This window comes from Taurulus bubalis, assembly GCF_910589615.1.
Source record: "Taurulus bubalis genome assembly, chromosome: 6".
Classification (NCBI taxonomy): domain Eukaryota; kingdom Metazoa; phylum Chordata; class Actinopteri; order Perciformes; family Cottidae; genus Taurulus; species Taurulus bubalis.
Genome location: NC_136594.1, coordinates 28,332,100 through 28,353,915, shown reverse-complemented (window position 1 = coordinate 28,353,915; position 21,816 = coordinate 28,332,100). Strand labels below are relative to the sequence as shown.

Here is a 21,816-nt window from a genome sequence, read left to right as displayed (position 1 = left end):
CGAAATACACTAACATTCCAGGGGTGCCGAACGAGTATAATAAATCATCCTTTTTAATATAATAAAACTATATCAAAATGTTTTTAAATACAAGTCGAATAATATCTCCACTTGTCCTCTCCTTATATGTAGTTAGGTGTCGGTAGGTGCCACGAGCTGCCAGTGCCAGGAGTTGTCACAGGAGTGCCACGACTAGTCAGAGACTTGCCACGAGTAATCAGAGAGGTGCCACCACTAGAGGGGCCAGTAATCAGAGAGGTCCCAACACTAGAGGGGCCAGTAATCAGAGAGGTCCCAACACTAGAGGGGCCAGTAGTCAGAGAGGTGCCACCACTAGAGGGCCAGTAGTCAGAGAGGTGCCACCACTAAAGGGCCAGTAGTCAGAGAGGTGCCACCACTAGAGGGCCAGTAGTCAGAGAGGTGCCACCACTAGAGGGGCCAGTAGTCAGAAAGGTGCCACCACTAGAGGGCCAGTAGTCAGAGAGGTGCCACCACTAGAGGGCCAGTAGTCAGAGAGGTGCCACCACTAGAGGGGCCAGTAGTCAGAAAGGTGCCACCACTAGAGGGCCAGTAGTCAGAGAGGTGCCACCACTAGAGGGCCAGTAGTCAGAGAGGTGCCACAGTCCTGACACCTGACTGACGCCTGCCACACGCTGTGCCACGAGGAGGAGCTCGGCCTTGCTGGAACAAGTGCCGTTCGCTTGCTGCTGTCCTAACACCGACCTGACGCTTGCCACAGACTTGCCACTGTCAGTGATCGCACTGGCTGTCTCAGCGGTAGCAAGTCAGAGAGACCGACTGTGGAGAAGGACACGACGTTAAGAAACGGGAAGGAGCCGTTTCCATCGGAATACAAAGTATCATTTCAGCGGAAAGCACCACCGCCTGTCGAATTAGTGCCAGTCTCGTTAGAAACTAGCGTTAGCTTAGTTGTTAGCTGGCTATCCTGCAGCCGGTTAGCCTCGCTAGGGACAGTAACGTTAGCAGCTAGCGTTAATCTAGTTATCTTAGTGTAGCTGTTTCCAGCCTCGCTACCCGGGAAGAGCTTCTAAAATGAGGCTGAAGGTTGGATTTATTATACGGAGTTTGCTTTTCATTGGGACCTTTCTTGGATTGTTGGTGCTCTGGTCTTCTCTGACGCCGAAACCCAACGACGACAACCCCTTTGACAAACGGGTGAGTTGACAACAGCAACCCAGTTCAGCTGAAGTGTCCAGCGGGGAAGTGCATGGAACAATTTCCGTGCTAGCATAACTCCAACCCAACACATCACTTAACGTAACGTGTACTATGTGAAATGAGTAACAGGGTTGGGAACTGATAATGATAGCGGGGTCATAGGAGCAGATTGTGTGTCTTCAATAGTAAAGACAGCATTTCTATTGCAGTGAAATGCGTTAATGCAGCTGTTTGGTTAGCTTTACTGACTTCCATCGGTTGTCATGGAGATTTGTTCCTAGCTAGCATACTAACGCTAACTTGGCTGCTTCGATACGTTTTGTTTCTGGAGTAATTTCACACATTTGTATGTAACGTAACAGTTGCATCTCCCGACGTTTAATACGAGTACAGTACCTCTATTAAACTGTTACTGTTCCCATTAGCTCTGTATTCCTAAATCACCCGGATACATATCCGCATATGTCACCATGGTGTCACGCCTCGCTGAGGCGGAAATGTCTTGAAAGTTGACATTTGCCTTTGCTAAAAGTCCTGCTATTTCAACCAGGAATATACATTTTTGGTTTAGTTTTATTAAAGCAAGTACGTCCTGTGATATAACTTTCTTAAAAGACCAATTGGACCGTCTCGTTCTGTTGTCTTTTGTTTTTGATAAGGAAAATCCGTCCCCACTGGCATTTGCTTCAAAGCATGAATGGCAGATGAGGAACTATCGATACAGCCGATTAGTTTATGTAGGGAGTATTTTCTGAAGAGGTACTTGAGTCAACATATACAGAATCTTGTGCTACCAACATATGTTAGTATTCCTAAAAGCCTATAACATATTATAGATTCCTACTTCCAACATATATTAAGTAGCATAGTGTAATAGTCTATAACGATCTAAACATTTGATAATAAAGCAATACTTACTTACTCAAATTGAAGTAGACATTTACTAGACATTGACATTGAGCTGGTTGTGTTTGGTACTGTTCCCACCTTTACGATGCCACCGGTGGGGTGGAGGACACATGCTATATAGTACAATATTGATTCACAATATTGCCTTTGCATTTAGACTTTATCATCTGTACTCACAAAAAGTACTGGCAAATGCCCTCAAATTTGGCAACAACGGCCACTTGGACTCAAAGATGTACTTATTATAGGTGACTGTGGTTCAGTGGTGAGCATGGTCGTCCTTCAATCAGGTGGTTCAATCCCCGGCTTCGCTAGTCAAGACACTTGACCCCAAACTGCACCCGTAGCTGTGCCTACTGTGTATGAATGTGTGTGAATAATAGTTACTCCTGATCGGCAGGTGGTACCTAGACACTGTCATCAGTGTATGAATGGGTGAATGATGACAAGTAGTGTTAAAGTGCTTTGAGTGGACGGAAGACTAGAAAAGCGCGATACAGGTCCATTTACCATTATTATTTGTTTGTCAAAGATCAAGGTCACTAAACAGCTCACCAAACAAATTTGATGCCAAAAAGAACTACTGTAGATGTTGTGTAACACCATTGGTTGGAATGTGCATGTGTAAACCTTGTGTGCGTACATGAGAACAAACAAAACGGATAACAATGCATTACTCCCATAATGCTGCGAGGGGTAAACAAATCCACAAGGTACCTTTTTTAACGTGCCTATGGTTCCCTAAATGGTTAATTGGGTCGGACTCAACCATACAATAAATGTGCACATTTTTAAATATTTCAAATATTAAAAAAAAATTAACTTTAAAAGCTCCTAGTGACAAACCCACGGAGCACCATGTAGCCTGCTTATCCACCTGTTAGCGATTACTTGTGATAGGCTCTTACCAGCTCTAATTAATCTTCCCGAGTGATACACGTAGCTGGTTAATCATATTGTTTTATTATTACTTGTTCATTTCTTTATCCCAGCATGTTCAACCACCATTATTCTTCTCTGATGTAATGTTAATAATTAGCATTCTGTGTAATGTCTGTCGTATCCTCCATACAGCAGGATGGTGTGCTGCCCAAAGGAGACCTAGCGGATCAGTTTAAGCCTGTGGTGCCCTGGCCTCATGTAGAAGGGGTTGAGGTCGACCTTAACTCCATCAGACTCAAAAATGGTGAGGCACAGTTCCATTTCATAAACAAACCCAGCTTCTACATTCTCTAGAAAAAGACTCAAGCTTTTATTAGGCAGTACATTTTACCTTAAATTGTAAAGATCCTGATGCATATATTACATGTACAAGTTGTATATGTATGCCTTTTTCCAGGAAAGAGTGTTTACAAGGTAGTTAGACTGTTAAACACTGTATCAAAACAGGTTAAGAGAGTAAATGCAGGCTAGAAACTGTTGCATTTACATTTGTTTATGATTTGTTTACAACAATGAGTGCATGGTCTAACAAAGATCTGTTCTACTTTTATCATTTGATACATTTTCAAAAGTTAAGATATTTCATTATATGAAGGCAACTCAAATGAAAGTGTCAATGTAATGCAATCTTGTATGGTGAAACAGGTATTAAATTACATCCTTTGTGGTATTAAAAAGGTATTAAAAGTAAATAATTTAACTTGATTAGCCTGCAGAAACCCTATAGACATCTCACTCTGGATAAAACAATTTGTTTTCTAACATTTTCCAAAAGACATTAGGTACAGTTTTACTTTTTACTTTTGGTGTCTGGTTGTCGTCTCCAGGTGGGGCCAACCATCCCCATAATCCTGACCAGCAGCCAAACCAAAAACAGGTGATCCAGCAGCAGTATGTGACATTCAAGCCCCATACACAAGCCTACACCAGCCCCGTCCTGAAGAAAGGTATCCTGGGAAACTTTGAGCCCAAGGAACCTGAGCCTCCGGGGGTCCTCGGTGGTCCTGGAGAGGTAGCCGTGCCCTTTGTCCTGGGTCCAGAGTACAAAGACGCCGTCCAGAGTTCCATCAAAGAGTTTGGTTTCAACATGGTAGCTAGTGACATGATTTCACTGGACAGATCCATCAAGGATATACGGCACGAAGAGTGAGTACTGCTGTTCATAATGACTACAATTCTGCCACTGTGCTTGAACTGAATCCACCCTAGATTGCTATTACAACACCACTTCATCAATTTGCATCTTAATCCTAATTTGTCATAACATGTCATAATAATTTACCACCACACTGTGTTTTATAGGAACCGTTAAATGATCTCTCCCAAATCCTAGATGAAATAACACAAAAAACAGCCAAGTTTTTTTAACATCAAAGGAAAGCGAACTGAATGCAAAGATAAATGATATCCCTCTGCATGTTTAGTTTAAGTAAGTGAACACATCAAAGCAAGCTTTGATTCGCTATTTAGATTTTGAATAGTTCATTTGAGGAATGACAGGGATTCAGTCAAAATGAAGAGGAATTAATTTATGCATTATCTGCAAACACATTGTTTGTCTATGGCCCTGTTCAGCCCTGGCATTAACATGACTGGGTGAGCCGATCACAAATGCACCCAAAATCCTTTGAGGACTCATTGAGGTCTGTTTGCTCAGACCACATTCGAAGGTGGCTTTTGTAGCCGAGGGTAATGTTGCGCCTATACTTTATGAAGGTAATAAAATGATAATATGGAAGAGCTGAACCAAGATAGCAAAAACGTTCTAACTCCCACATTGTCAACAGCAGCACATCCTCCTGGGAACTGAGGGGAAATAGTGTCTTCCAAATTCATATTTTTGTGATTTCCTACATATTAAAAAAAAAAAACATTTTACAATTTAGACTTTTTGCAAATTATTAAAACAAAATAATTCTTCATCTTTAAATGAATACTACTAAATCTTTAAATACTTTGTAGTCAATGTACTTGAAAAAGTACTGAATTGGCCTCCAGTCTGCACGGGTTGTAGAGTCATCTTGACAGTATGGAAGCCCAGGTAGCACAGGTGTGAATCTATTATGATGGAAAATAACACCATTAAATGAAAGCTAATAACAGGAATAATAATTAAACCTCACACAAATCTATTTGGATTAAATGCAGTCAGGTCGTAGTGCATCATTGGGATCAAACATCGGCCTACGTGCTACTCCTGCTCACCCTGTCTGTCTATGAGTCTGCTCATCTGAGCCCCCTGTATCATCTTCTTCTTCTTCTTCTTCTTCTTCTTCTTCTTCTTCTTCTTCTTCTTCATCAGGCTCAAACTCTTTCTCATCTCACTCATCATCTGAAAGCTCCAAATCTGATTCTCCCTCAACTATCTGGTACAGCATCAATATTATTATTATTATTATTATAATACAGCTTGAGTTCTGTCTCCGACAACAATGTTGAGTCATTAAATACATTAATGTTGTCCTGCTGTCCACTATAATTGACATTCATAAAAGGACTATTCAGAACTAAATATATCATTCCTGACATGTTAATTAGCAAGAAAATATATGAATATCATAGTAAAAACGACAATAAGTTAGCAATATTTGACTTGCTAACTGCGTAATTGTTTTTCAACAATTACGCATTTGGTCTTTACAAACTGAAATGTTGTAAGTGTTAATGTATGAGATCCAATCGTAAGTGCTCCCTTGTGGGTCATGTGGAGATGCATTCTAGTGCCAGGTGTGAACTGACATACCGAGAGCCATCCACTTCGGATCACCCAAGATGCATGTAATGGCAGGTCTGAACAGGGCCTAATTTATCTAGCACCAAACTAGGCCAAACACTTCATGATAGATTAAGAAAACATTACATTTCATTTAGCCGACACTTTTATCCAAAGCGACTTACAATAAGTGCATTCAACTATGAGGACAAACTCAGAACAACAAGAATCAAGAAAGTACAATTTCTTCAATAAAGTTAAACTACAAAGTGCTATCAGTAAGTAACATTTAAGTGCTACTAGAGTGCTACTACGGCGCTACCTTCCTTATTCAAGGTGTAGTCGATGTGTTTTTAGTTTGTGATGGAAGATGTAGAGACTTCCTGATGTCCTGATGTCAATGGGGAGCTCATTCCACCATTGAGGAGCCAGGACACAAACAGTCGTGACTTGGTTGGCACACAGACACACAGCAGGTGTGACTCGTACACACCCCACTAAACAATCTCCCTTTAACCGGTCTGACTGACGTAGATTACACATTGCCAAACCAGTTCTTTACATTACAACATGACGGATGAACCATGTTTGCCATCTTTCTTTATTTTACCCAGCCTTGTTAGAAACTCCAACAAAGGCTCACAATGTATTTCAGCAATATTTCTTTACTGTTTATCACATTTTTATATTACAAGATCACTGTTTTTCATTAGATTGCTGTTACCTTAAATTTATGGATCAACATACTCCACGGCCTCTTCAGACAAACGGCAGACGTGCGTCACAAAAAACCTGCTATGCAGAGGATCCCTCTGCATAGCAGGTTTTTTGTGATTCAACTTTCAACTATGGCAGGCCTTAAATTACATAGTAGTCTTAACAGAAAGCAGTTATAAACATGGTTCTCTAATTTGTTCCACCAGTTTGAGAGATAGTCAGCCAAAAAGAGCCTTTGAGTGAGAATAAGAATAAGAATTTTCTGAAAAGCGTGGATGAGATCGACAGAGCTATACAGATTGTTAATTCGACTGGCTTCTTTTTTCATTTCTGGGAAATAATACAGTATATGCAAACATTGGACACTACAATATCTCACAATTCAATGCACTAGTGACAACAATGTTTACAAAAGACAATGGTGGACAGCTCTGTTATGTCAGTAACGTGTCAATTAAAGTGTACAAATAGGATTTTACTAAGATAGACATATTATATCTTTAGAATTAGTTCAGATTTCTCACAAATCATCGTTTGCTCAAATTAAGTTTTCACGGGTTACCATGGTAATGTGTCCCCATCCAGCAAGTAGGCTCTCAGGAAGTGACGTGATAATTACAATCAATCCGTCTGAAAAGATAAATACTACTGTTTATTTCCACAAAAGTATGTTGAACAATCGCACACTCATTGTGTTTGGAGTGCATACTAGTCCCCCACTAAACACATTTATCAGGTCAGGAATTTCTGGTGAACCTGCTTGATTTCATCAGATTTTGCGTGGAATTCAAGGATGATCAGCATTAAGAAGGACTAATTCAAAATAGCCAATCTTGTTGCTGATGGTCTTGTTTAATAATGTAGGTCATATAGAGGCATTCATATTAAATCAAGACTGTTAAAGACCAGTTAAAGGTTTCACCACACTGCTTTTGTCAACGGAGTTGGTGGCTTCGAAGAGAGCATAGATAAGTTTCAGTTCCCTGTCAGAAAGAGCTGTCTGACGGCCAGATAAAGCAAGGAAAATATTCTATATTGTACACTTAAACGGTTATTGGTTTTTAGGACCTTTTTGAGGTAGTAAAAATATGTTTTTCTGCTACTTGTGTCAGTACTCCTGCCTGTTTCTCTGAAAAGGTTGACTGCCATCTTCTGGCGGTAATATACAGACAATGGATAAGAGCCTCATAAATCCCCACTTCAAAACACCCAAGCTATCCTTTTAATGCAACAACATTTGCAGATCAGACAATTTCGAACGAGTCCCAATATAAGCCCCACCCATTTACAGTATTATCCAAATATATTTGTGACCGAAACGGACACAGAAACGGATGCAATAGAAGCTTCATATTACTCCCCTAATATCTTCTGCATGCCATGCAACTCAAAAACCCAACTAATACAGAACAGAATACAACATAGCACACACCTCAGTACCCACACACCTCTCCACTAACAACATTTTGGACACAACCACACATCATATGAGTGACATGAAGTTCAAAGCTACAACATTCCTTATGGGAAGCTGTAATTAATGAGTCTAACTGACTTGGTACTCTGTCCCACCTCTCCAGGTGTAAGTACTGGGACTATGATGACCGACTGCTGACCTCCAGTGTGGTGATAGTCTTCCATAATGAAGGCTGGTCCACACTGATGAGAACTGTCCACAGTCTCATCAAGAGGACTCCCAGGAAATACTTGGCTGAGATAGTCATGATAGATGACTTCAGCAACAAAGGTGGGTTCACTCTTCTTACATATTGTATACGAGTGGGGGGAACTGTAATCGTAGATTATCTCTTGAATAATTCAGCACCAAAGCACAAAAATAAGTAATGAAATTTAGGAGAGCTCCCTTAGTACTAGTGTATGACCTGGTGTATTAACCGATTGTGATTGTTGCATGGTGCAAAAGCAACATATGTTTCATTTTGTGCCCCAAGAAGGAAGATCATTAGGTGTTCAATCAGTTTATCTTGTATAGCCCAGAGGCTTTACAATCTGTACACATACAACACTGTGTTCCAGGGCTGCCATTCAAGTGGACCATGAGATTCATAGTCTCGCTAAATCTCCAGTTTCTCACACTGCTTTAATGGAAAACAACTTATCATAAAATCCAGTGTAGAGCGTGTTGCTGGTTTATTGACAGAGACAAAATGGCCATGGATGTGTGTGATGTTGTGTAACTCTAACAGTGGCAGTGTGGTTAAGATGATAGATCTCTGCTCTGGATTCACTTTATTCAATCCAACTATTGTCAGGTGTCAAACAAGTGCCTCCATTATTGGTTTACAGCAGTGGCGGCTGGTGGCTTTTTTTTTTGGTAGGGCCATCTAATCAATTTCAGCAAACATCCCTGTATGATTCAATGCAACAAAAAAAAAAGTATCACGCATTACTACTTTGCAGTTAAATATTTAACATTTATTCCAACACTTTGACATAATAAGGACATCTTACTAATACAATTCAGTGTATATATATATATATATATATATATATATATATATATATATATATATATATATATATATATATATATATATATATATATATATGTTGTAGTGGCCATTTGTCCTGTAAATCAAAGAAATAAATATAAATCAAAGAAAATAAACCCATATCAAAAGCCACTGATGCACCGTAGCTTTGGTTATTGACGCAGCCAAAATAATGCAGGGTCCAAGCGGGAGTCCGGTTTTATTGCTATTTATTGTAACTTCAAATATTCAAACAAACAAATAAACAAACAAATGCCCCATGCTGCCTCTCTCGTGTTGACCTGTCCCTGTCGCGGGTAAAAAACCATACGCCTACCCAGGTGCTTCCCGGTCCTGTACCCACCTACTCCATTAAGTACACCAGGTGCCCACAGCATTACCCATGTAACAAACTAAAGACTAAGTAAACAACTATTAAAAAAAAAATACTACCTGTAAAGAAAAATAACTTATAATATTAGTAAATAGCTCCTACAATATATATAATGTCGCATACCCCTCCGAAAGATAGTCCTGCACATGACTGATGATTTCAAATGTATTGATAAATTCCCAAAACCAAAGTAAGAGCTGTGTACAAAGGCACAAAAACGATAATTATGTTTGCTTACTTCGTTTGCATACACACACACACACAGCCAACACACAGCCAACATACACACACACACACACACACAGCCAACAAACTATAAAGTGTGTGTGTGTGTGTGTGTGTGTGTGTGTGTGTGTGTGTGTGTGTGTGTGTGTGTGTGTGTGTGTGTGTGTGTGTGTGTGTGTGTGTGTGCCTACCTCCCCCCATTCTACATTTTTAGGAGGCAGAGGGTAGTACTGTGGAATGTCATAGGCTATTTCCTCCATGAACCACTTGAAGCTCTTGCATCGATGTTCCTCCCTGACAAAATAATTGTGTGTGTGTGTGTGTGTGTGTGTAGTCCATCTGAAGGAGCGCTTGGAGGAGTACATCAAGCAATGGAACGGTCTTGTAAAACTCTTCAGAAATGAGAAGAGAGAAGGACTGATCCAGGCTAGGAGTATCGGAGCCAACAAGGCCACTGAAGGACAGGTATCAGATCATAATGCTTCTACTGCTCCTACTGTCACTAGTGTGTCAATAGTTCACTTGTCAAACAAAGGATTTGTGTTTGTTTTCTAGGTGCTGATCTACCTGGATGCGCATTGTGAGGTTGGAATCAACTGGTATCCTCCACTAGTTGCTCCCATTTCAAAAGACAGGTAACACACACACACACACCTGTTGAGCGGCACACACATGATCCAGGTAATGTGCATTGAAGAGACATGAATTTGAGCTTGATAACTGAAGGCTCTGCTCCATCCTACTTTTTAAGACTCTAGGAACCTCAAGTAGGTAATATGGTACTATAAGCTCTCTAGTGGTGTAATATGGTACTATAAACGCTCTAGTGGGGTAATATGGTACTATGAGCTCTCTAGTGGGGTAATATGATACTATGAGCTCTCTAGTGGTGTAATATGGTACTATAAACGCTCTAGTGGGGTAATATGGTACTATGAGTTCTCTAGTGGGGTAATATGATACTATGAGCTCTCTAGTGGGGTAATATGGTACTATAAGCTCTCTAGTGGGGTAATATGGTACTATAAGCTCTATAGTTGAGCTCCTTAAGATATGATGGTGCATCACCAGTTAAGGCTTTGTAGGTGAGGAGAAGGATTTTTAATGTGATTCTTGATTTTACAGGGAGCCAGTCAGAGCAGCTAATACAGGAGTAATGTGATCTCTTTTCTTAGTTTATGTTAGTACACGAGCTGCAGCATTCTTGATCAACTGGAGAGATTTAAGAGATTTATTAGAGCAGCCTGATAATAAGGAGTTACAGTAATGTAGTCTAGAAGTAACAAATGCGTGAACACATTTTTACGTGGAGCTACAGGACAAGTCCTGTTCAAAGATAACTCCGAGATACTTTACGGTGGTGCTGGATGCCAGCAATGCCATCAAGATCTGTGCTCTTACCTGAGCTGTCCAAAGGCAGCTCATTCAAATACATAATTATCACTTTTTAGAGTTTCTTTTCTGTCTTGATCCAGTGGTAGAGATCTATGGGTTGCTTGTATTTTACAGATGTGTACATATCCATCAGTTGTTCCAGATGTTTCACTGCATTAAATCTGCTTCTGCTTTCAGCTGCAACAGTGTACTAAAGCATTGATGCTGTACCATGCATACAGTATTCTGTACCATGAATACAGTATAGTTATGCATAAGAAGGTTCTCCTTATTGAGTGCTGCATCGATCTTGCATATTCCAGGAATGATTGTGTGATATGACGTGCAACTTAATGTGTCGTGTATTTCCTGTTGCTTATCTTCTACAATAGGTTTCACTGTGTGTGAGCCAGAGAACTGTTTGATCTGGAGCGCAAAACAAAAACCCTGCTGTTAGATTTGGTTGTGACACAAGACACATGGAACTTGTTCTCCGTTTTACAGGGCTGTAAAAATTCCTTCATAATCTATTATTACCCGTCATTTTTAATCAATTATTATACAACATAGCCTATTTAAAGGTGGAGCCTGTGTTTCTTATCCAATATACTATTTGTCTAATTATCTCTTCACGGGCCGCTAGCTGTCAGTTCTGTGTGTTCATTCACACTGAACCGTTTGTTTGTATTTTACATTCAAAGCTTTGATTAAAGTTTTTTTAATGGAGCTTCAACGTTGCACGCCTCCCTTTGTGTATGTGGGAGAGCAAACTGTTTTTGATAGCAGTGAAAATTTTGTTTTTTAATGGCTAAATTCCAACAAATATGGATTAAGACGTGGAATTTTGAAAAGGATGGAATCACCATACTCTCTGAATATGGGATTTCCTTAACCTGCAAGCACTCCCTCCTCAGGGAGGAAACCCTGCAGCATGTGCCCCTTCTGCACTTGTGGCACCGGCACTGAACAAGTCCAACTCTTGGTCCTTCAGTCCGCCTCTAGATTGTTAAAAAAAATCAGTCAACGTGCTCTTTGCTCCATATCTCAGCTGCAAACTAGCATCTTCAACATTTTGAACAGGTCATGAGAGGAATCAGCCCAATACAGGTGTGTGTGTGTGTGTGTGTGTGTGTGTGTGTGTGTGTGTGTGTGTGTGTGTGTGTGTGTGTGTGTGTGTGTGTGTGTGTGTAGGACAGTATGTACAGTACCACTGATAGACTATATAGACGGTAATGAGTACAGTATGGAGCCCCAGCAAGGTGGCGATGAGGACGGCCTGGCTAGAGGAGCATGGGACTGGAGCCTGCTCTGGAAGAGAGTCCCGCTTAGCCAGAGAGAGAAGGCCCAGAGAAAACATACCACCCAGCCCTACCGGTAAATTCACCGCAGCCAGCATGCTAACACTCATCCCTGTTCTGTTTGTTTTCTCCATCTCCCATCCCTCCATCCCACCTGTCTTCACCTATTTCCCACTGTGTCTCTCTCTGACACCCCACCCAATGTCTTTGTGTCTTTTACTGGCACTGCTGTCCGTTTGTTTCCCTTCATCTACACCACCTCTTCCCCCATGTATTCTGTATGCATGACCCCACCCCCACTCTGTCAGAACGGTGTGTACCGTGCCTCTGATTGACTCCATCCACGGCCAGAAGTTCACCATCGAGCCCCAGGGTGGAGGAGACGGGGACGGCTTCGCTAGAGGAGCCTGGGATTGGAGCATGCTCTGGAAGAGAGTTCCTCTGGGAGAAGCAGAAAAAAAACTCAGAAAAACTAAGACTGAGCCATATAGGTACAGGAAAAACAATCCCTACCAACTAATCTGGATAGTGTCATCAACACAGAAAACAAACATATCCCAACTAACCTTGACAGGTGCTAATGATATGTCTGACATTCAGACTATGACTGCCTCAATTAATGAGAAGAAATGCTAATCATAAACCATAGGGATGAAAATACAGAAAACCAACTCCTCTCAGTAGAACTTCGGAAATGTACCATGGTGCATCTGATATTTAATACCAACTCTCTTTAAATATTTACATTTGTAAAACTTTAAATATATCAAATATATAATACTGCATATCTAAACTCACCAACTAAACCCAAACTACTGACTTCCTGTGCTTCAATGTTTCGCCCCGTTTGTTTCATTTATTGGGATTTACTCTCGTATGTCTTCTACTCCAACTTGACTTTGATGTTTTTGCTGTAACTACTGTAATTTAGGCTAACTCAGTTCCTGTTTTTGGGAGTCTGGGGATCTGTGAATCTACGGCATGGTCTTCAGTGAGAAATGATTGGGTCTGAATCTAAAAGCAGAGGTGATGAAGTGATGAGTTTGTGTTGGGACATTTTGTCGGGTCTACAGGGGAACTTCTGGTGTGAATCGGGTTCTGACTGGGGAACCATTACCCCACCTTTTCCCAATCACTTTCATGCATCGTGTCTTGTCAGTCTTTTTTCCTCCACTTTACTTCTGCGAATTTGTTATTGTTCTGTCAGTCTGATCTTATGTTCTCTGTGTTGTTATTAATACTCTAACTGCATGTGCTTTAAAGGTGCTAAATCTTAAATTCAGAGCATGAATATAGCACCAAACAAGCTCTAGCTATGTAAAGGCAAGTGAAGTAATGTCATCCTGAGCAGAGAAGGAAGTCAAAGTCCTGGTCAACAACGTAGTCATGGGAGCATAGCACTTTCCTCCCAAGGTAAACACTGTTGGCTCTGTCAACGCTGTTCGTGCCGTTTGTTAATAGCTGCCGGTTCGGCCTTTGATGAGAGCCATGTGGAGAGTAATCCCTCAATCATAACCATGCTCTGAATATAGATTTCCACACCTGTAATTAAAAGCAATGTAGATGCCAAAGTCTACTCAGAAATTAAATGTATTATGTGTAACTTTCAGACCAAACTTAAAAGAATAGATGATGATTATTATTATTTTTTAACCTTAGTGTGAAAACTAATGTTGAGCTACACAGTAGCCGTGTTTCCATATCTTTAGGAAGTTTGATGGAAATGGCAGAATTCAACAAAACAGTTGAAAAAAAGTAGATCCACTAAATGGATTACTGAAACGCATTTGTCGAATAAATTCTGACGTAGAGAACATCTAGCTCTCATGACTGATCGGCGTCTTTTTAGATACTCCCATAATGTGTGAATATGTATCTTGTCTCCGGACAGCATGAAACATTGTCAGTACTAGTTGACATAAAAGAGCATGTAAAACTAGCCCAATTGAAACAAATTCTCAAAGACCTCTCCATTTTTCTATGGTACAAATGGCCAAGCGACTTGTTTTGTTTCTGGTTCACAACTTCTACTTCTTCCACTCTGTTTACTGGTGGATGACAGCCATTTGTAGCCTATAGCGCCATCTTCTGACCAAATTACGATGTAGCCAAGTTTATTCTCTGTAAACCTATTGATGGACATGTGCATTTCTTTGTCTTTTTGCGACATTTCAAAAGTTTACTTAAAATTTGAATGGAAACACGGCTAGGAATGCACCTGTTTGAGCGTGTGTCTGTTTCTGGATGTGTCTATCTGTCTTTGTGCCTGCAGGTCTCCAGCAATGGCGGGTGGTCTCTTTGCTATAGAGAGAGACTTCTTCTTTGAGCTGGGTCTGTATGACCCAGGACTGCAGATATGGGGAGGAGAGAATTTTGAAATATCATACAAGGTAGGCCAGTTTTATACAGACTGAGGCTGAATGGCCACATACCCATTTAAGCATTTAGACCAATATTCACCTTTTTATTTATATATATTATTATTTCTGTTTTTATGTAGATCTGGCAGTGTGGTGGCCAGCTGCTCTTTGTACCCTGTTCTCGTATCGGACATATCTACAGACTTCAGGGATGGCAAGGCAACCCTCCACCTGCACATGTTGGATCGTCACCTACTCTGAAGGTAGAGTGGCTCGTGCTTTGATACGTGTCGATTCGTGACTAAAACTCAGAAAAACCCAAAGACAGAAATGTGCACATGCATTTGTTTTATCAGATGTATAAAGCTGTGTGTAAGCTGTATATCATGTTACATGATATGTATATAATACGTACTACCTGTATCTGCTTCACTTGTCTTTCGACCTAACAATCATTTAAAGTCAGAAAGGTAATTGGTTATTACGTTTACAGCACTCGTATCAAAACAGATTTTCTGAGCAGTTTCACAATATAAGATAACTTGTAAAGCTCATAAACGGGAGGAATAACATGATACCTCCAATGTAAAGAAGTTTATACATGTTACTTTGTGTAGTCAGTAAAACTGCGTATCAACCCGAATAAACAATTCATATTATTATGTTCCATCTTACTTTAGTCTCCATGTTATCATCAGCCCGATTGCTCTAGTAATAAAGCATATGTGTGCTGACCTGGTCTGAAGTCTGAGTGAGTTGCACACATTCTCACTTCTCATTCTTCCATTATACTTTTTGTGGTAAATGGCATCTTTTGTGTGCAAATGCATTGTTTATTCATCTGAACCCAGGTGTGTGGTTTTAGAACCAGTGTAGCACAAATCAATTGTACGGTAACATGTTGTATTCTTCAACACTTGCTGTATATTATTTGGTGTAATTAGAACTACTAGATGTATTCGGTTATTACAGCAGATAATATCAGCATAATATTATAGGTCAGAATGTGGAAAAATATGTTTAATGTCATATTAAGTATAATATATGTGTGTCTACAGAACTATGTCCGTGTGGTGGAGACATGGTGGGATGACTATAAGGACTACTTCTACGCCAGCCGTCCTGAAACTCTCACTCTAGCCTACGGAGACATCAGTGACCTTAAACGCTTCAGGTATAACAAATATACAATCTAAATATGCATACTTTGTATTATTATTATTATTATTATTATTATTATTAATCTAGTTACCCACCTTAAAGCCCCTGTACACTGACTGTGCTGTTTTTTGGCTGAATAATTTTGTCAGGGAGGAACATCGATGCAAGAGCTTCAAGTGGTTCATGGAGGAAATAGCCTATGACATTCCACAGTACTACCCTCTGCCTCCTAAAAATGTAGAATGGGGGGAGGTAGGCACACACACACACACACACACACACACACACACACACACACACACACACACACACACACACACACACACACACACACACACACGCGTTTCTGTTTTTTTCATTTTGTGAAGTACCTGTGTCTTAAGGTGTTGTATGTGCATCTGTGTCTGCGTAGGTTCGAGGCTTTGAGACAAGTTACTGTATTGACAGTATGGGACACACCAATGGGGGCAATGTAGAAATAGGACCGTGCCACAGGATGGGGGGCAACCAGGTAATAACACACACTCTGTCTTGGTTTTAACTCTCACAAGAACTTATTGTACAGTAGTAGTGGTTGTTTTGGTCAGACATGGTTTTGAATTATAGTACTTTACACTTGAGTCTGTGATATGTTAATTACTGCAGTGTAAACTGTGTGTGTGCATTTGTTTGTGTATAGTTGTTTCGTATCAATGAAGCCAACCAGCTGATGCAGTATGACCAGTGCCTGACGAGAGGAGATGATAACTTAGCTGTCATCATCACACATTGTGATCAAAAGCAGCACAATGAGTGGACGTACTTCAAGGTATACACACACACACACACACACACACACACACACACACACACACACACACACACACACACACACAAATACACATTACTGATCAAAACTAAACATCTCTTTAGTGCTTGTATTTGACCTTGCTATACTCAGCAGTGTGTACAAACAGAAAAGGATGGAAGCACACTGATAAATCTGAGACAGACTAGTTAGAAAGTATTGGAATGAAGAAGAATTCACTCTCTGTCTCTTTCCAGGATCTCCATCGGTTCACTCATGTAACAACAGGTAAATATCTGCACCTTTTACCACGCACCACAGATTTCTCACACAGTGATTTATTGTCATCGTGGGCAATCATCATGTCACAAGTGGAAGGAAGATTAGGAAGCCTTCATTTGAATAAAGTTGTATCAAACCTGCACACACTCTAATAAACAATCAGTCACTGATGGTGTCACACTGCTAGTGTTGTCCTTAGTTCTTGATACTAAATTGATTTCCAGTGGGGTTTACTGTTTACACTTTGCAGGTATATACTAGTATGTGTGTGTTTTGAACTTGACAAGTATATTCTTTTAACAGTAAAAGCAAAACAACTATTGTCAATGTGACGATATAGTGTAGTAATGTCTACCTGACCAGAGAATGAAGTCGCTCACCTATGTGCTTTGTTGACATGTGTGCATGTGAGTGTCTCTGTTGTGCCGCTGGCTGATAGCCCCACTCCGACTCACGGCGTTGTTTAGTTTAATTTAGTTTATTTACTGGATCCCTATTAGCTGACGCCTTAGCGGCCGCTAATCTTCCTGGAAAGAAAAGGACAAAATACATACAAAAACATGCAAAACATAACGTGAAACAAACAGTTAAAAAATAATACAAACAGAATAAAAATAGTACAGTCAGATACCTAGTGCAATTCAACCATAACTAATACAAGAAAATCAGATGACTAAAAAGCAAAGGAGAACGTTAAGTGATTGATGTCCTGAGGTGCGCCTTTAATTGTTTTTTGAATGACAGATTATTACCAGTGTGAGTTATATGAGGAGGTAGCAAATTCCAAGCATTAATTGCACGAAAAATAACTGTTTGTTTGAGGAGGTTTGTTCTTGGGGGTGGATCAAGTGACCTGAGCTAGCGTTCCTTGTGAGATTGAAGACAAGACAGATTGATTGAAGAAATATTGAGGTCTGATTAAATACTACCTTTCTGAAAAACGTGAGGAGGCTATAGTGAAGTAGAGTTTCTACTGAGAACCATGACAGGCGAGAGTGCATATATGCTATATTAGTTATAATTGAACACTGGAGTGCTAATCTGGCAGCTCGGTTTTGAACGATTTGTAGTTTGTGTATGTCCTTCTTAGCAGCTACTGACCATATGCGTGGACAGTATAGCAGGTGACAAAAGACTAGGGAGTGTAACACCTGACAAACAATAGAGTGTTAAATAAGTAAAGCACTTTCTGGTCCTAGCTATGCTCCTGCCCATTCTGGTAACAAAGCCATCAATGTGCTCAGACCAGACAACTGTTCATCCAACACTACACCCAGTAGTTTGGACTTCCTGACCTGTTCTATTGCTGAACCTGACATTGACAGGTGAAGCTGTGTGTCACCATTAAGTGTGTTCCTTGAGCCAAACACAATACATTTAGTTTTGGAAATGTTCAGGGCTAATTTGTTAAGTTTCACCCAATCAGACACTCTCTCCAGATCCTGATTAAGAATGGTTGCGAGTTCTAGTTTGCTTGAAGCCTGGCTGTACAGTCTTGTCATCCGCATACATTACCATGTTGGAATTCTTAATTGATAAAGGGAGATCATTTGTAAAAATGGAAAAGAGTAAAGGGCCTAAGCAACTTCCTTGTGGAACTCCACAGCTAACGTAACTACAGTCTGATAAACTGCCATTATAAAAGACTCTTTGCGATCTCTCAGAAAGATAACTGACCATCCAAGAGAGTGCAGTATTGCTGAATCCATAACTTTCAAGTTTGGAAATCATAATTGTATGGTCAATAACATCAAATGCAGCACTAAAGTCCAGCAAGACTGTGCCGACCATTTTCTTATTGTCCATCTGTATCAGCCAGTCATCAGTTAGCTGGGCAAGGGCAGTTGCTGTTGAGTGATTCGGTCTGTATGCATGCTGGGAGCTAATAATGAGGTTATTCACAATAAAATAATCCTGTATTTGTTTGAAAACAATTTTCTCCAACAATTGTTGTTGCAGAGGCGTAGTTCCCAGCCTCCAGCAGAAATGCCATAATCTACTTTAAGGTGTCTGAAGCTCACACCAAGATGAGGGTGCAAAAACTTTAAAGCCGGAAACCACCTCAAACGTCGTTAGTCCCATAATTTGGGGCCTTTTGAAGGCATCTTTCTGATATTGATTGGACCACAACCCCCGTTGGATGAAGGGAGGGGCTTCTCAAACCCTGTAACAAGCATTAATAGTAATGATCTGTCTGCTTCCAACAGGACAATGTCTTGACCGCTCCGACCTGCTCCACAAAGTCTTCATATCAGAGTGTGACACCAGTAAAACTACTCAGAAATGGGAGATGAACAACATAGTGGCTGTGTGAAGACTCAACAACTCGCACAAAGAAAAGCACTGGCAGCATGGAGGGAAATATGGGACTGTATGAGGACACACCAAGAAATACATCCATTCTTCACGTTTACAGATATATCAAACTGATACTGTCCTTTTAATGAAAATGTGTTTTGATATTAGCATCAGTGCCTCCAACACGATGGAATCAAAATGGTCCAATTTAAAGATACTAAGTATCGACAATGAACAGCTCCAACCCCAAACTGTTGGTTGGTACTGTTGGTCTTATGGTCAGGCATTATACAAACACATAGACACTCCAGGTGGCAGCAGAAGAGAACTTGTTGCTTTGGAGGCTGACGCTACTGGTCCTCCGAATGACTTGGTGTTGAACACTGAACTGGAAACACGTTGGCTCTGTCTGTCCTTCATAGCGGTTTTGTTTACACCGTTTCTCTTTATCTGTTCTTTTGGGCTCTCAGGTCTTTTCTAAACCACTCCATTGATTTATTGAATTTATCACATCAACTCTGACTTTTGAACCGTCATGCTCTTATTAGACCTTTTCATCAACTGCTGGCCAAACTGATTAGTTCACCAACTAAAGAGTCCTTTTTTTGTGGAGGATTCACTGAAAGTATGTAGCAAACACTTGATTTAAAATCAAGTGTTTGCTACATACCTTCAGTGAAGCATAATGCTTGCTTTTGTCTACAAGCCAGGTTAAGAAGGCTTTCTGGCTTTAAAGGGGAAATCCTGCACCTTAAATATGGATGTCCAATCAATGTTGATGGTAAATGTAGTTCATTGAAGCAATAGGTTCCTCGGTGCATGCTATATTAACTGAGAATTCTGAGTTGTCCCGGGTTCTCCTCCCCTGCTGGTCTTAGTTGTCTCTACCAGCTTATCTCTCATAAACCTCTCATGCATAGTAATGCACTCAGTCTCGGGTTTGTGTGACAACAGCTAGCCCACGCTAGCATTATTACAACAGAATGATTCCATTTCTGTTGGCATGGGAGGGTAATTTGTGCAAAGGCACCACCAGTCGGTGTTTGCTCCTGGCAGCTCAGACTCTAGAGCCTCATCCTGTCCTGCAGCCTCGACGCTGCATTCCTTCTGCCTCGGAAAAATCCAGTCAGCGTAAACTCTGTCAAATGTAGCCTCGTCCATAACGTCCTCTGCACTTGGAAACCTAGCTAATTACCAATACAAGCAAAGAGAACAGGACCAATTTTAAAACTTTTTTTAAAACTTTATTTATATAATGGAATTTACAATAGGTTTATTTGAGCGGCATCTTGAGCCTGTGGGCCCCGCAGAAAGCTGCCTGTTGTTCTTTCTTGCCTCCAACTACGTCACACACTCGGTATTTTCAGTCAATATAGCAGGCACTGAGGAATCAACTACATTTACCATCAACACGGATTGGAAATATACAGAAAGAAATGAAGAGGACAAACCTTTAGCATTGTTCTGCTCTGTCCTGTTCGGTCATCTGTTTCTTAAAGAGCGAAATTGACCAAATTTCAGCAGTGAGATGTATGTAAAGGTCTTACTGGCACATGTTGAATAGGCTGGACACTGAAATGTTATCATATTCAATTATATATATGTTTTCTTCATGTTTACACTCCAGAGTCTGTGAAAGGACTTTTTTTTTGTATCCTCTAGCCTGAAGCTAATAAAACAGGCTTACATTGTTTAATGAAGAAGCAGAATTCAATTCCGCACAGCATATCAAAAAGTCTGACCAGGACAGAAAATAGGAAGAACAAAACAAGACATTCCTTGTGTTCTATGCCTGAAACCATAGCATACCTAGAATATGCTTTAAAATGCACAATAGCATGAATACAAGTAACTTCTTTTATTTTGTTCAATTCAAATGGTTGCCATTTACTTCTGTTGATATTTACATTGGCTTGAATTTAGTTTGATCAACTTCCACAGACACTAAGATGCTTTTGAGAAACCTGAACATTTCAAGGAGAGCACATCTTTAATAGTGATCTGACTGACTGAGGACTTTTGAACGGCCTGCCTTACTGACAGTCTTGATGAGTAATTCAGTAGCTGACCAGTTGTCTGTGAGTAACTGCCTGTGTGCAAATGGGGTTTGTGGGGAATGAAACCAGTGAGAAATACACAACTTATGTTAGGGAAAACAACAAATGAAGAAAATGTGTGTGGGTTTTATTATTTGCTTTTGCAGGGGAAAGAGGGTTTGGTGTATGGATGAACATGTATGCGATGTTTTGTACAATGTAAATATATTTCTCTGTAAAGACGATCATGGTGCATTTTGTGAAGGGCCTTAAATGATTTTGTAAATATCTAACTTATAGTAGAAATTTAATGATATGGGCTGAACGGTGGATGATTGAGCAAATAAAAGACCTGGTTTTTACTACTACTACTATGTTCTCTCTTTGTTATTGTGATTTTCAAGAAAATAAGTTACATGAGGGGTCATGCTGGTCTTAGAAAATCATAACCCAAATCATAAAAAAAGAAGATTTTTGACTTTAACCCAATCAAATGTAGTTCAATGGAATTTGAACTATTTTGCTGTTCAACAAAAACAGCAAAATAGCCCTAAAGTTGACGGTGAGGCCTGCCACCCAGAGGAAAGCTTTGCAAATGCAAGTACTCAGCACATTAGGCACACTTTACTTTTTCTCTTCTTTTTATGGT

The 21,816-nt window shown here is 40.3% G+C and overlaps 1 protein-coding gene across 4 annotated transcripts; it reads left to right on the top strand.

Moving 5' to 3' along the window:
• Positions 1 to 1,053: 1,053 nt before the first annotated feature.
• Positions 1,054 to 21,532, top strand: galnt7 (UDP-N-acetyl-alpha-D-galactosamine: polypeptide N-acetylgalactosaminyltransferase 7; the record flags this gene model as incomplete). 4 transcript variants are annotated; one of them, XM_079219115.1, is made up of 15 exons in its annotated part: positions 1,054 to 1,176; positions 3,166 to 3,274; positions 3,858 to 4,176; positions 8,041 to 8,207; positions 9,906 to 10,036; positions 10,127 to 10,206; positions 12,552 to 12,734; positions 14,516 to 14,633; positions 14,744 to 14,866; positions 15,662 to 15,777; positions 15,914 to 16,016; positions 16,177 to 16,275; positions 16,444 to 16,572; positions 16,809 to 16,839; positions 19,041 to 21,532. In XM_079219115.1, 15 exons carry the CDS (start codon positions 1,054 to 1,056, stop codon positions 19,145 to 19,147), a joined length of 1,938 nt encoding a protein of 645 aa, XP_079075241.1. In that variant the 3' UTR covers positions 19,148 to 21,532. The 4 variants fall into 4 exon arrangements, with proteins under 4 accessions (XP_079075241.1, XP_079075243.1, XP_079075240.1 ...); XM_079219117.1 differs by lacking the exon at positions 12,552 to 12,734 and adding an exon at positions 12,137 to 12,319; XM_079219114.1 differs by having other exon boundaries at positions 3,163 to 3,274.
• Between the last annotated feature and the right edge of the window lie 284 nt (positions 21,533 to 21,816).